Source organism: Dryas octopetala, chromosome 7, assembly GCF_963921425.1.
Source record: "Dryas octopetala chromosome 7, drDryOcto1.1, whole genome shotgun sequence".
Lineage (NCBI taxonomy): Eukaryota > Viridiplantae > Streptophyta > Magnoliopsida > Rosales > Rosaceae > Dryas > Dryas octopetala.
In genome coordinates this window covers 11,941,794-11,955,361 of record NC_141372.1, presented here as the reverse complement: position 1 = coordinate 11,955,361, position 13,568 = coordinate 11,941,794, and the positions used below count along the sequence as shown (strand labels likewise).

The following is a 13,568-nucleotide window of genomic DNA, read 5'->3' as shown; positions in this document are numbered from 1 at the left end:
CATTTGGGTGGTGTGATCGAATAGCCCCCCCCCCCCTAATTAATTGGGTTGGTATGGAAAATTTGGTCTACCAGTTTTCTCAACTGTCCTTATCATATAACCAAGGAATGAAATTCATTTTTTTGGGTCACCGAAATTTTATCACATACCCAATTATTTTCGGTAATTATTTCGGCGAAATTCGGCGAAATTGGCGAAATTTATCGAAATTTCGGCTGGGTTTGGGGGAAAATGGGCTGGTTTCGGGAAAATTAGAAAAATCTTCGATCTGCCGCCGTGCGGGGTCGTCGGAGCCAAGGAAGCACATGGGCAGACTCACCGTGACGAGAGGAAGACAACCCAGGTGATGGGAGGTCGCGTCGTCGCCGGAAAAGTGAGATCGCCGCCGGAGCTCCAAGGATCGGCCTCAGCTGGTTCGCGACTCGGGGGAGGTTTCTGGGCTGCGCCGCCACCAGGGGGAGGAAGAAGGAAGAACGGCGAGGAGATCTGGGCCGGTCCCGTTGCCAGCCATGGCTGGACGCGCCGCCACGCGCCGGTGGCAGGCGCGGCGAAGGTGAGGCGCGAGAGAGAGAGAGAGAGAGAGAGAGAGAGAGAGAGAGAGAGAGAGAGAGAACCGGGGAGAGAGGAGAGAGAATGGGATAAAAATCTGGTTTTTGGGTTTTAAAACCTCTTTTGTAAAAAATTACAAAATTGCCCTTTACTTCAAATGTCCGTAACTTTCAAAACTATAACTCCAATCGACGCGTGCTACGTGTCTACGAACTCGTAAACTCGAGACCTATCCAACGTGCCCAAAGTCCGAATCAAAAGTCCACTAAATTTAAAAGTTAACTTTGGGTCAAGCCTAATTTAAAACAAAAATAATTAAATAATTAAAATTAAATTAAAACATTTTTAAATTCCAAATAAATTCTCAAAATCCTTAAAATAAATTCTCAAAATATTTAAAATAATTATCTGAAAAATACAGGGTCTCACAGAAAAGGGGCTGGGTGAGGGGGGGTGTGTCGGGGATGGACTGGGTTGGGGGGAGAGAGGCAGGGGGCTGGTGCTTGGTGGGGAAGAATACCCTAAAGGGCCTAAATCATAATATCTTATACCATATGGTCCATATCTTAAAGAACATACAGTATATAGAGTTTAGTGCATAGATTATAGAGTATAAAAAATATTAGAATATATAGAGTATATAGGGTTTAGTATTAGGGTTAGTATATAAATTATAGAGTATAAAGAATATACTGATTTCATTATTCATTATACTAATTTTGTTTAACAGTATTTGCCTCCAACGCGCATTATATTCATCTTATATTACATGAAACCTATTATATAATTTGGTTTATTCAATATTTTTTATTAATATAGTAGATAATATGTTAAATAAACATATGGTCAAGTTTCATTCAAAATTTCCATATTTTGATAACAATTTCCGTCGTTTTTATCTAATTTTATCAAAATCGAAATTTTAATCGAAATTTCCACGAAAATTTCCGTCGAAATTTCCATCAAAAATTTCCTCGAAATCGAAATTTTACTCCTTGCATATAACTTGGCTCAGAGCTGTCTACGTGTTTTTGAAGACCAGTGCCTCGGCCCAATGTGATTCATGAATAGTTCTTCTTCTCTATTGGGCTTTGGTCCCACAATATACAATATATATACATATACTTCTTTTTCAGTTGATTTGACATTGGCAATATATGATTTAAAAAATTTTCAGCTTTAGCATTGGAAGTTTATGGAGCGTTTGGAAAGCTTCATCTATTCAACTTTTATATGGAGAAACTTATAGGGAAATCTCAAATTTTGGGCAATTTTAAGATTAGTGGACTGGAGATGCTCTAACATGTATATTGTTAGAGTCTCAACCTCAACCACAAATTCAAATAAAGATTCATTTAATTAATGATTCAAATTAATAGTAAGACAACAAAATATATACTGTGCAAGACATGAGTACATTTTACGTCTGAAAAATCAAGTTGCAAGGCAAAATCCCCAACCTCTACCAATAACTAGCGAGAGGCATTTATACTGCATACACCCGCCTCTAATTGTATCATAAAAAATCTTGTAATAGGAATTCTGAGAAATGTGAGTGCATATACCTTTTTTTAAAACACAACCACCAAAAATTCATTCTCTTCCTATTTTTTGCTATCATAACAACCAAACACCTATGTAAATATTGAATAAATGACATGATATTATATATAAATTTAGGGGAATTCCCTTATACCTAGGAGAATATGAGCTATAAGAACGAGAAATGTGCTGATACATAAGCAGGAAAATAATGGTGAATCATCGAATTGCAAGGTTATAATAGGTATTTTACAATTCAGTGGCTCACCTTTCTCACATCTATGTATGCCCCTGAATTTTATATCTTCCTCATATAATTCTAGAAAGGGACTTCAGTGTAGTCTCTATAAGTTGTAAATGATTTTAGATGCAAAACTACTTGACGAAAAACGAACATAAAGCACGGAGAGAAAGAGACCTTCGAGAAACTTTTCCCATACTTCTTATGCTCACCTTTCTCATCCCTTAGACTGTAAGAACTTGTGATGATGAGACAAAAACATTGTCTTTTGGGAAAAATGGACCGACTTGTTTTAACTGATAATTAAAATCCAAACATGGCTACTAAATAAATAGAACTCATGGCTGCTAATTAAACTAGTTCATATCCATTTGCCATCCCAAAACACTCTTAACCTTCAAACTTCGGTTTCCATATAAAAGTAGTAAGAATCTCTCGCCCCTTGCCACTTATGTCAGGCTCCTTTGCATTGGACACCACAACAATAACCTCACACATACCCGAATATAATTATAACCCACAAATGAATTTAGTTGAGTAGTACAAGATGCAATCAAAGGAAAACAAGAATAAACCCTTGGGTTAGCCCATGTGGTGAGGAAATGAGTTAGTATTCGGCTACGTTAAGGATGCCATCCTTTCCAATGTAAATAAAAAAAAAAGGCAAAACAAGAATAACAAAACACACAATTTCACATGAAACCTTCAAATGTAGCCATTCAAGGAGTAGCAACAACATATTAAAACTCTACACAATAAAATTCACAGCCTTCAAGTTCTTTAAGGCCCTTGTTAACTGATAACTTTTTATTGAAAGATAAACAAGAAAGAGGGTACTGAAATATAAGAAACTCCAAACTTTGTTCCTCTTGCTGAGCACCCATCTTATCTGCAAGATCAGCTAATCATCAAATACAGAATTTGCAGGGACCATACATACTTTCAGAATGGACTAAAGAAAACAAGTAAGATCTGTGTCGCTACTTTATCTTGAGAGTACCATTTTTATCATGTCCCAAATAAAACAGGTTTGCACCATTTTTCATACAAAGAGCTAGTTCTAACTTTTAACAGACAATTTAACCCCCTTTTAACTCATAGAATATGAATTTTCAAATTGCATGCTTTTATAATGGGACTCAAATCTTGCAAACCACAAGTGACAAGACTCACAACCACAAAAAAACACAATATTATAACAATTTTCAACCTCCACATCTGGAGTTAAGTAATTTATTTCATGAATGTAAGTATGTATACACTAATACATATGTGAGTGAGAATAATTTGGGATCCCTAGCATTATTCTAATAAAATTAACCGAAAATCTACCTATCAAAATGCATACCATTTTGCCTTATAATTTACTTGTTTCCCCCATTCCTAGTTCAATTGAAAGTTTACTCCCAAACTCCACACATGAGCATATTCCAACACTTAATATTACTACCACAACTAGCAATTCATACATGAAACGATTGGCTCAATAACTTGAATAAAAACCCCATTTCTAGTAATCAAAAAAATAAAAACCCAATTGAATTAGGACCACACAATTACCCTAAACTCATAATCCAAGGACCAAATTGATACATGCAACAACAATTAGTTGATGTTTGATTAGAAATTAGAAGTGGTTGATACATGCAACAATAATTAGTTGATGTTTGATTAGAAATTAGAAGTGGTTGATAGATTCTTCGTTTTGAGCTAGAAATGACATTTAAATACAACAAGAATGAGATGAGCAACAGACGAAAACCCTAATCGATAAAAAGGAAAGTGAATGTTGGATCTTGGGAAAGACGGGTGTACCTGCGAAGCGAAAGCGAAGTGATTGATTCAGTGAGATGCGTGAGAGGAGGAATGGGAGTGATGAGAAGAAGAAGGGGCGGCGAGGCGGTTGTAGAGCTGCTCGCCGACGAGATAGACGCCGAAGGCCACGAGCGCGATGCCGAGGCCCGGAGTGGCGTGGCGGAGCTGGTTCCCCATCATCGGGTGCTTCCTCCACTCGTCCCTCCTCCTGAAGAACTCCCCTGTTGGTCCCAGTGGCTTGCTGCTCCCCATTTCTTCTTTTCTTCTTCTTCTTCCACTCTCTGTTCTCTTATAATTTGCCACACACGCGTCACGGCACACACGCCCATTTTCATCCGTATTCTTGTGTACAAATATGGGTGGGCTTAGTTTAGGCTCCGAATCCAAGCCATCTTCGACTGAGCCCAGGCCCATAAGTGATCAACCACTCACCAACCCACTAACCAAAGAAGGCATGTTTGAGTCGGGATGGGAATTTCCACCGAAATACCAAAATACCGACCGAATCGAACTGATTGGTTGGTCGGCATATTTCAATTTCAGCAATTAATTGACATCCAGTCGGTATCAAATACCGACTGACACTTGTCGGAGTCGAAGGTGGATGTGGTTCTTGGAGCCAATGAGAGGGTCTTCAATGGGGCATGCCCCAGTGGGGCACCTCTCACATGAGGTGGGACCCACAACCATGTGGGTCCTACCTCATGTGAGAGGTGCCCCACTGGGGCACGCCCCATATAAGATTTACGCTGGAGCCAATATATCGACCGAACCAACTGACTCTCCCTCGTCACTCTTTCTGTCTCTCAAATCTCCCTTTGTACTCTTAGTCTCTCTTTCTTGAAAATCCCTCACCACCATCCTCTCAATCTCTCAATCCCTTACCAGTTACCAGTCACCATCATCCTCTCAGTCTGCATCCCCTCCCCTTCCCACTGATCTCGCCGGATCTCACAAAGTCACAAACCTTATCGGTCCAACCAACAGCCCGCGCGCAACACCACAAAACTCACCACAGCAGCTTGCCCTGTGCCTAAACGCCGTTGCAGCTCACCACCAAGTCTTTGTCTCTCGTCTAATTCTCTGCCGCCGACCGCTGAGCTTCCTCCCTTTGTTCTAAGTCAGTAAGCCCACTTAGAACTGATACCGACCGGGGGTAGTCAGACAACCGAACGTTGGAATGCCGACACTCATCGGACCGGTATCAGTATGGAAAATGGCATTTCGATGGCTGTCAGTCGGAGGTCGGTTGTGGGGGTTCGTTCGGTATCGAACAGATCCCACCCCTAGTTTGACGGTGTTTTTAGTTTTTCCTCTTTCTTTAGTAAAATTTGTGAGTTTAAACAAGTTACTAGTTTTAATTTGATAAAAAATTTCATATTAAATGTAGAATATCTAAGATGTCAAATGACATAAAACACACCCACCAAATTACTAAAATTTACACCGACCAAATCTAATTTCAGGTTAAAACATACTTGTAAATGAAATTGAGGATGAATTAATCCATGGCACTATAAATTTGACACAACTTTTTGATCATTGGACCAGAATATCATCAATGGCTCACAATAAATATGATATATCAATATAATTTTATTAATTTAAATAAAGTGTACCTATAAAATAACAATTTGACACTTTTCTCATCTTCTCCCTCCTCTTATTAATTGCTTTCAACCTTCTCTCTTCTCATTAATCTACATAATATAACCAAAAATTGTTTTTGAGCGTTATAACAACCAATTTGCAGTAATGCATCTCCAGCCATCACTATACAAGAAATAGTTCATCTCTATACAATAACCAATAATGCTCGAGCCATCACTATACAATAAATAATGCATCTCTAATATTCATACTCATCATCAAGATGGCTCCAAAAAAATTTAAATGAAAAAAAGCATCACGAGGGCTCCAACATCAATAAACCAAAATCAACACAACTCTTCAGTATCAGGGAAGTCTCCAAAAAACCAAAAAAAAAAAAATTGCATCATGAGGCTCCAACATCAGTAGACCAAAATCAACAAATCAGAGACGTATGTATATTAGTAACACAAAATATGCATTTCTCTTCACTTCCACAATAAAGAAATTTGTAACCTTTCATCAACTTTACATACAAAATCATCCGAAATCTGAATCTTTTCTAAGTTTTGTACTTAATTGTGTAAATATTAGAACAAAAATTATAAAAAAGACCGAAGAAACCAAAATCACAACCTAACACAAAAATTTTAGCAAGAACAAACCTAAGCATGGGAGCAAATTTGCTCACCACCAACTTTTAGTGGTGAGCATCACTACTGTTGTGAGTATTTGACACGTGTAATGTTTAGTAAATGTACTGAACCATGGTTAATCAATTAATATTAATATTAATATTAAAAAAATGATGTAAAATATAAAAAAATATTAATTGAGTAAAATAAAATAAAAATCTCTTTCTCTACTGTTGTGAGTATTTGACACGTGTAATGTTTAGTAAATGTACTGAACCATGGTTAATCAATTAATATTAATATTAATATTAAAAAAATGATGTAAAATATAAAAAAATATTAATTGAGTAAAATAAAATAAAAATCTCTTTCTCTTTCGCTTTCTCTCTCTCTCTCTCTCTCTCTCTCTCTCTCTCACTCTCTCTTTCTGTCACTCCCTTTCAATCTCCAAGAAGAAGAAGAGCAAAATAAACCCACCAAAATTGCACATGCTCTTCATCCCATTACAGAAACCCTTACCTAATTGAAAGCCCCACCCAAATTTGAATCTTTGAAATCCGTATGAGTTTTATTTTTATTTTTTTTTTGTCAAGATTTGGGCATTTTGGTTCACTGGGTTTATTCTTGGGTATGCAAATCTTCTATCTAATGTAAGAATTGGTAATTTTTTTTCTTGGGTTTATTTTCTGATGTAGGTGTTGCATCCAAATAGGAGCTATGCTGACCAATACATTTGATGGTCTTTGTTTGTGGGTAAACCCACACCGATCCAACAGCCAATCCTGGCTGGACACGTGACTGATCAGACTTTGACCTCCACATCATCACTGCCCAGCACTTCCTCCGCCAGCTCGGATCGGATCTCCATGTCGGGTCCACCATGTTCGGCCCGGTCCGAACCGATGATCTTCCAGGGGACTGGGTGCCACGGTCATTCCAGTTCGGCTCGGCTCGGCACCGAAGTGACCTCCTTTCGAGTTCTAACGTCGGCCAGTTAGGGCTCGGAGGGACCCTTATCTCTCGGGTCGGCTCGGTCTGGAATCTCATGCCCGATCCGATCACACATAGACTTCATGCATACGCATAAGGACATGTGTTCGGCTCGGCTCGGCTCTCCGCCGCCATTCCCGGGAAGATCACGTTGGGATGAACCGCCACACTTGAATGCACCTGACACAAATCTTCTGACAGATAGAATGTCCAGTCTGCATTCATGGCTACTGAGGCAGTTTGCCTGAACCTTCCAACCTTGCATTTAATGAAGCATTCATTGCAGCATTGAATGCTGAGGAGATGAGCAGCTATGCATGCAACTAGCTCTGACCAGGCAGGTGGGTCACTGGCAACCATTCGTTCATAAATGCAGGTAACTTACTCATGAAGTTTTCCTTGGCTTATATATATCAACCCATATGTGCAAAACCATTATTATCAATCTATCCACAAACACTTACACAAAAATTTCCACTCACCAAAGAGCTTGCCCAACTTGCTGAGAATAGCCCAGAACATTTGCCTTGTTCTTCCTATTCTCCCAAGTTCATCCTCTGTTTTTCCTCGTCCACCATCAAACACCATCACTGATTTTATCATCGGAGCGTGTTTGGCTGGTACCACACTGGTCCATCTCCTTTGATCTTGTTTCTCTTGCAGGAAGATCTCAATCAACATCCACTTCATCATCCAGTAAAGCACCTGATCAGCCAGATCAACTATTCTAAGTTGTTGCATCTACCTTACGAGAATTTGCTTCAACAGATTGGCGCCGTCTGTGGGAACTGACTTCAGCCGTTGTGTTCATCACCGCAAGTGCTAAGCTCTTCCTTCACACGAGTCATCATGACTACCATCTTTCGGGACAGCAGTTCTTCTTCAGGGGCATCTCAGAATGATGAACAACATCAGCCTGAGACACCTGAGAAGAGGAGGGGAGCACAACTCCCCAGGACATCCAAGTCCAAAGGTCCCTCAAAAATCCGAGCTGCTCACAAGCTCCTTAAGGAAAGCCAACGGCACCTGGCCGCCGAGAATGCGCTTCTCAAGCAGAATAATGAGCTGCTTGCGAAACAGGCCGAGCTGGCCGGGGAACTTGCACGCCATCGTGCTCGGCTCGAGAACAGTGGAGGATCGGGCTTTCGATCGCGCCAGACCCGAGCCGAGCAGGAGGTCCTTTCGCCGTCTCCTTCTCGGCAAAGCACTCCTGCCGAGCCGAACGACCGGACCAATCGGCAGGATGCTGATTACGCCTTCCCGGGCTTCGAGGACATGCCCTCGGCCGAACAGGCCGAGTTCCTAAACGCCCACCATCTCCTTCAGCAAAAGCAGGCGGCCTTCGGAAAACGTTTCCCCGGGAGTCCGAGGGGAGACCGTGCTGATCCGAACACAAATCAGCGACTGCCGGCCCAATCCAGGTTGGGGGTCAACAGTCCGGCCGATTCGGCCGAAACCAGGGTCCTGATTGGGGATAGGCTCGGCCCCATCGCCAGCCAAGATCCTTCCCTATCAGGGGCTCACTCAGGGAGACGATCTGTGAGCGATCGACTGGGATCTACTATGATCATGTCGGATCGACGACCGGTGAGCGAGAGGATCACTCGTCAGCCGGTGAGTGAGAGACTCGGTAACTGGGCCGAGTGCTCAGGGGAAAATGCGGCCGAGCCGACCCCGCCCAATGTGGAAAATCTTGTCCGGACTTTGGTCCAGGACCAAATCCGGAGCGTCCACGATCGGCTCGGCCAAGTCGAGGTCTCCAGGGGGTACACCGGTAGAGCCGACCACGGAGAGGAACTCCCCCTTCCGTACACCAGCAGAATCATGGATGCTGAGGTCTCCCGCGACACCAAGCCCCCCAAGATGGATCAGTACGATGGGACCAAGGATCCCTACGACCATCTTGACAGCTTCAGATACGCCATGGAGGCCCGTCAGGCATCTGAAGCTACTAAATGCCGAATCTTCCCTTCAACCTTGAAGGGATCGGCTCGGGGTTGGTTCCGAACCCTCCAGCCCAACTCAATCGACTCCTTCTCCGACCTCCGAAGGGCCTTCCTGGCGAGATATCGGGTTGTATCCGAACGACTCTACAACTTGAACGATATGTCGCTCATTAAACAACAGGAAGGGGAGAGCCTCAAGGCCTATCTGATCCGCTTCAACATCGAATACACGAAGTGCGACGATTGCGATGACAGATCGGCTAAGAACGCCCTCATGCAGGGTTTGCTCGCCGGGGGACTCCGCTCCCATCTGATGAGGAACCCTCCCTCTACTTATGATGAGCTCTCTACTGAAGCCACTAAGTGGGCACGGGCTGAGGAGTGGGATGCTCAGGTGGAGGCCCTGAATCCTAGGCCGACCTCAGCCAAAAGGAAGGAGGGAGAAGTTGCAAGCCCCAAACCCCAGGTCCAGTCCAAAAAGACCAAAACAGAGGAACCACGCCAACTTCTGGGCAAGGGGCCCAAGTTCATCCAGTACACAGAGTACACTCCTCTCAACGCCGGTCTGGAGACGATCTTCTCCAAGATCAAGGACCAACTCCCAGCTGCCAGGGAGATCAAGGGACCACCCCCGGACAAAATCAGGGAGGGCGTCTTCTGCAAGTACCACTCCAATCACGGCCACGTCACGGATGATTGCTACGCTCTCCGCGACGGGATTGAGACTCTTGCCCGGGCGGGTAAGATCAATCAATTCCTGGCCGGTGGGCCTAGGGTACCCAAGACCGCGCCGAAGAAGCCCACCAATACCATTGACGTCCGGGATGCTGCCATCGGATCGATCGGAGGGGGACCAACCTTCGTGGGGAGCTCGAACCGATCCCAGAAGGAATACATCAGACAGGCGGCTCAAGCTCACGAGTCCCTGTCAATCCAAGCGGGTCAGCCCAGCACTTCCAAGAGACAACGGAAAGACTGGGCACCGGTCACCTTTGAGCCTAACGAGGCGAATGAGATCATCTTCCCCCACTATGATCCGGTCGTCATAGTGGCTGAGGTGGCCGGGACTACCATCGCGCGCTCCTTCGTCGATGGAGGGAGCTCGGTCAACATCCTCTACCACTCTGCGTTCGCGCAGATGGGCATCGGCGAGGATAAGCTGGAGACTGACACTCCCGCCTTGGTCGGGTTCGGGGGAGAAGTAGTTCAGCCCCTCGGACACATTTACCTTCCCCTTTCGCTCGGGAAGGGACCGATCAAGAAGACCTGCATGACGTACTTCATTGTCGTCAAGCAGCCGTCAGCCTACAACATCATCTTGGGCAGACCTGCTCTGGTCGACCTCGACTGTATCGTCCACTACGCCAACCTCCTCATCAAATGTCCGGTGGGCGACGACTGCATTGTCATTCAGGGAGATCAGTGCTCGGCTCGGTCTTGCTACGCCGCTTCGATCAAACAGAAGGGTCAGCTGCCGAACTCACATGAACTTGACTCTATCGCGGATTCGGGCAGGTGGCCGAGGGCGGAAACATTCGACTTTAATTCCGAGCCGAACCCAGAATCTCGGCCCCTTCCGGCCGAGGCCTGGGAGGAGGTGTCGATCTCGGACGAAACCCCGGATCGGCTCGTCCGAGTGGGGACTCAGATCAGTGCCGAGCAGCGTTCCGCCATAATTGACTTCCTCCGTGCGAATGCGGAAGTGTTCGCCTGGTCTTACGATGACATGCCGGGCATATCGTCTGACGTGATCACCCACAGGCTGAACACCGACCCGGGATGCAAACCGGTCCGTCAGAAGAGGAGGTCATACGATCCGGTCCGGTACGCCGCCATGGCTGAAGAGGTAACCAAGTTGCAAAACAACGGGTTCATCCGGGAGGTCAATTATCCCGACTGGCTTGCCAATGTGGTCATGGTGAAAAAGAACAATAGGAAGTGGAGGATGTGCGTGGACTTCACCGACCTGAACAGGGCTTGTCCCAAGGATAGCTTTCCCTTGCCCAGAATAGATCAGCTCGTCGATGCAACAGCTGGACATCAGCTCCTCAGCTTCATGGACGCCTATTCTGGGTATAACCAGATCCTCATGCACAAATCCGACCAGGAGGGCACATCTTTCATAACTGATCGCGGCATGTACTGCTACAAGGTCATGCCCTTCGGCCTCAAAAACGCCGGAGCCACCTACCAAAGGCTGGTCAACCACATGTTCAGATCTTCCATCGGCAAATCCGTAGAGGTTTACGTGGATGACATGCTGGTCAAAAGCATCAAAGCGGGCGATCACGTCAAGGACCTCTCAGACATGTTCGGAGTCCTGAAGGAGTATCAGATGCGGCTGAACCCAGCCAAATGTGTCTTTGGAGTTCGGTCAGGCAAGTTCCTTGGCTATATGGTCAGCCAACGGGGGATCGAGGCCAATCCGGAGAAGATCCAGGCTTTGATCAATATGAAGTCCCCGAGGACACGCAAGGAAATCCAGGGTCTGACTGGAAGAGTCGCCGCCCTGAACCGGTTCATCTCGAAGTCCACTGACCGGTGCCTCCCTTTCTTCAAGGCCTTAAGGGGAGCAGGGAAGGGCATAGAATGGACCCTCCAATGCGAGCAGGCCTTTCAAGATCTGAAAAGGCACATGGGGGAACCTTCCATCTTATCCAAACCAGAGGAAGGTGAAGAACTTTTTCTCTACCTCTCTGTTTCAGACTCGGCTCTCAGCTCAGTTCTAGTGAGAGAGGTCGGCGGTGCACAACACCCCGTCTTCTATACGAGCCGAGCCCTCGTCGATGCCGAGACCAGATATCCAAAATTCGAGAAGATGGCTCTCGCCCTGGTCAGCTCGGCTCGGAAATTGAGACCCTATTTCCAGGCTCATTCGATCGTCGTCTTGACGGATCAGCCACTCAGACAAATCCTGGCAAAACCCGAGACTTCGGGTCGGCTCATCAAGTGGTCAATCGAGCTCGGCGAGTTTGACATCATCTACCGTCCCAGGACGGCCATCAAAGGTCAGGCCATGTTGGACTTCATCTGCGAGTCGACCACCTCGGCGGAAAACCCACCGCGCACTGACGCTACACCAACCGCGTCTGATCCGAACACAAATGGCGATTACTGCCAGGCTGATCTTCTCACCTGGACCCTCTACGTGGACGGATCTTCCAACACTATGGGAAGCGGAGCTGGGCTTGTTCTGATCTCCCCAGAACAAGTTGTGATGGAGTATGCTCTTCGCTTCAGATTTCAAGCATTAAACAATGAAGCAGAGTATGAGGCACTCATCGCCGGGCTCAGATTGGCAAAGGAGCTCGGCGCGACCAAATTAAACATCTTCAGCGACTCCCAACTAATCGTCAATCAGATATTGGGAGAGTACGAGACTCGGGAGCCCAGCATGACTGCCTATCTCGAGAAGACCCGTTTGCTGCTCGGGAACTTCCACGAATACAAAATATCCCAAATCCCGAGGGCAGAAAACTGCAGAGCCGACGCCTTGGCACGCCTGGCTTCGGCCACAGACACCGGATCCGCTAGGCACGTTCCAGTTGAAATTCTGGACAGACCTAGCACCGCGGAAAACGAGGCCGCCGTTATGCAGACGACGGCCGAGCCGAACTGGATGACGCCGATCATCAGCTACTTGGTCTCCGGGATCCTCCCCCCGGAGAGGGACAAGGCACGTCTCGTCAAGACCAGATCGGCTCGGTTCAGCATGATCGATGGTCAGCTCTACAAGAGGAGTTTCTCCCTGCCCTACTTGCGGTGTGTCACTCCCCAAGAAGGTCAGGATGTGCTGAGAGAAATTCACGAGGGGATATGCGGAAACCACTCTGGAGGAAGAGCCCTCGCCTACAAGACAATCCGACAGGGCTACTTCTGGCCGACGTTGAACAAAGACGCGGATCATCTCTCTCGCGCTTGTATCAAATGCCAGCAGTTCGCCGCAGTCCCTCATCAACCTCCCCAGTTGCTGACCTCCATATCCAGTCCCTGGCCGTTCACGCAGTGGGGACTCGATCTGATCGGCCCTATGCCGAAGGCGAAAGGGCAAGTCACCATGGCCGTAGTAGCAGTCGACTACTTCACCAAGTGGGCCGAAGCCGAGCCCCTAGCCACTACGACGGCCGAGCGGATGGAGACCTTCGTCTGGAAGAACATCATCTGCCGGTTCGGCATGCCGCACACCATCATCGCGGACAACGGCAAGCAGTTCGACTGCAACAAATTCAGGAGTTTTTGTTCACGTCTGAACATCAACTT

The 13,568-nt window shown here is 45.9% G+C and overlaps 1 protein-coding gene across 1 annotated transcript; it reads right to left on the bottom strand.

The window, feature by feature from the left end:
• Positions 1-3,007: 3,007 nt before the first annotated feature.
• On the bottom strand, positions 3,008-4,467 carry LOC147279733 (NADH dehydrogenase [ubiquinone] 1 beta subcomplex subunit 3-B-like). Its single transcript, XM_086251804.1, has 2 exons — positions 4,148-4,467; positions 3,008-3,221 (listed from the first exon to the last, which is right to left on the bottom strand). The coding sequence occupies exon 1, from the start codon at positions 4,397-4,399 to the stop codon at positions 4,175-4,177; it is 225 nt and encodes a 74-aa protein (XP_086107930.1). The 5' UTR covers positions 4,400-4,467; the 3' UTR covers positions 3,008-3,221; positions 4,148-4,174.
• Positions 4,468-13,568: the final 9,101 nt, after the last annotated feature.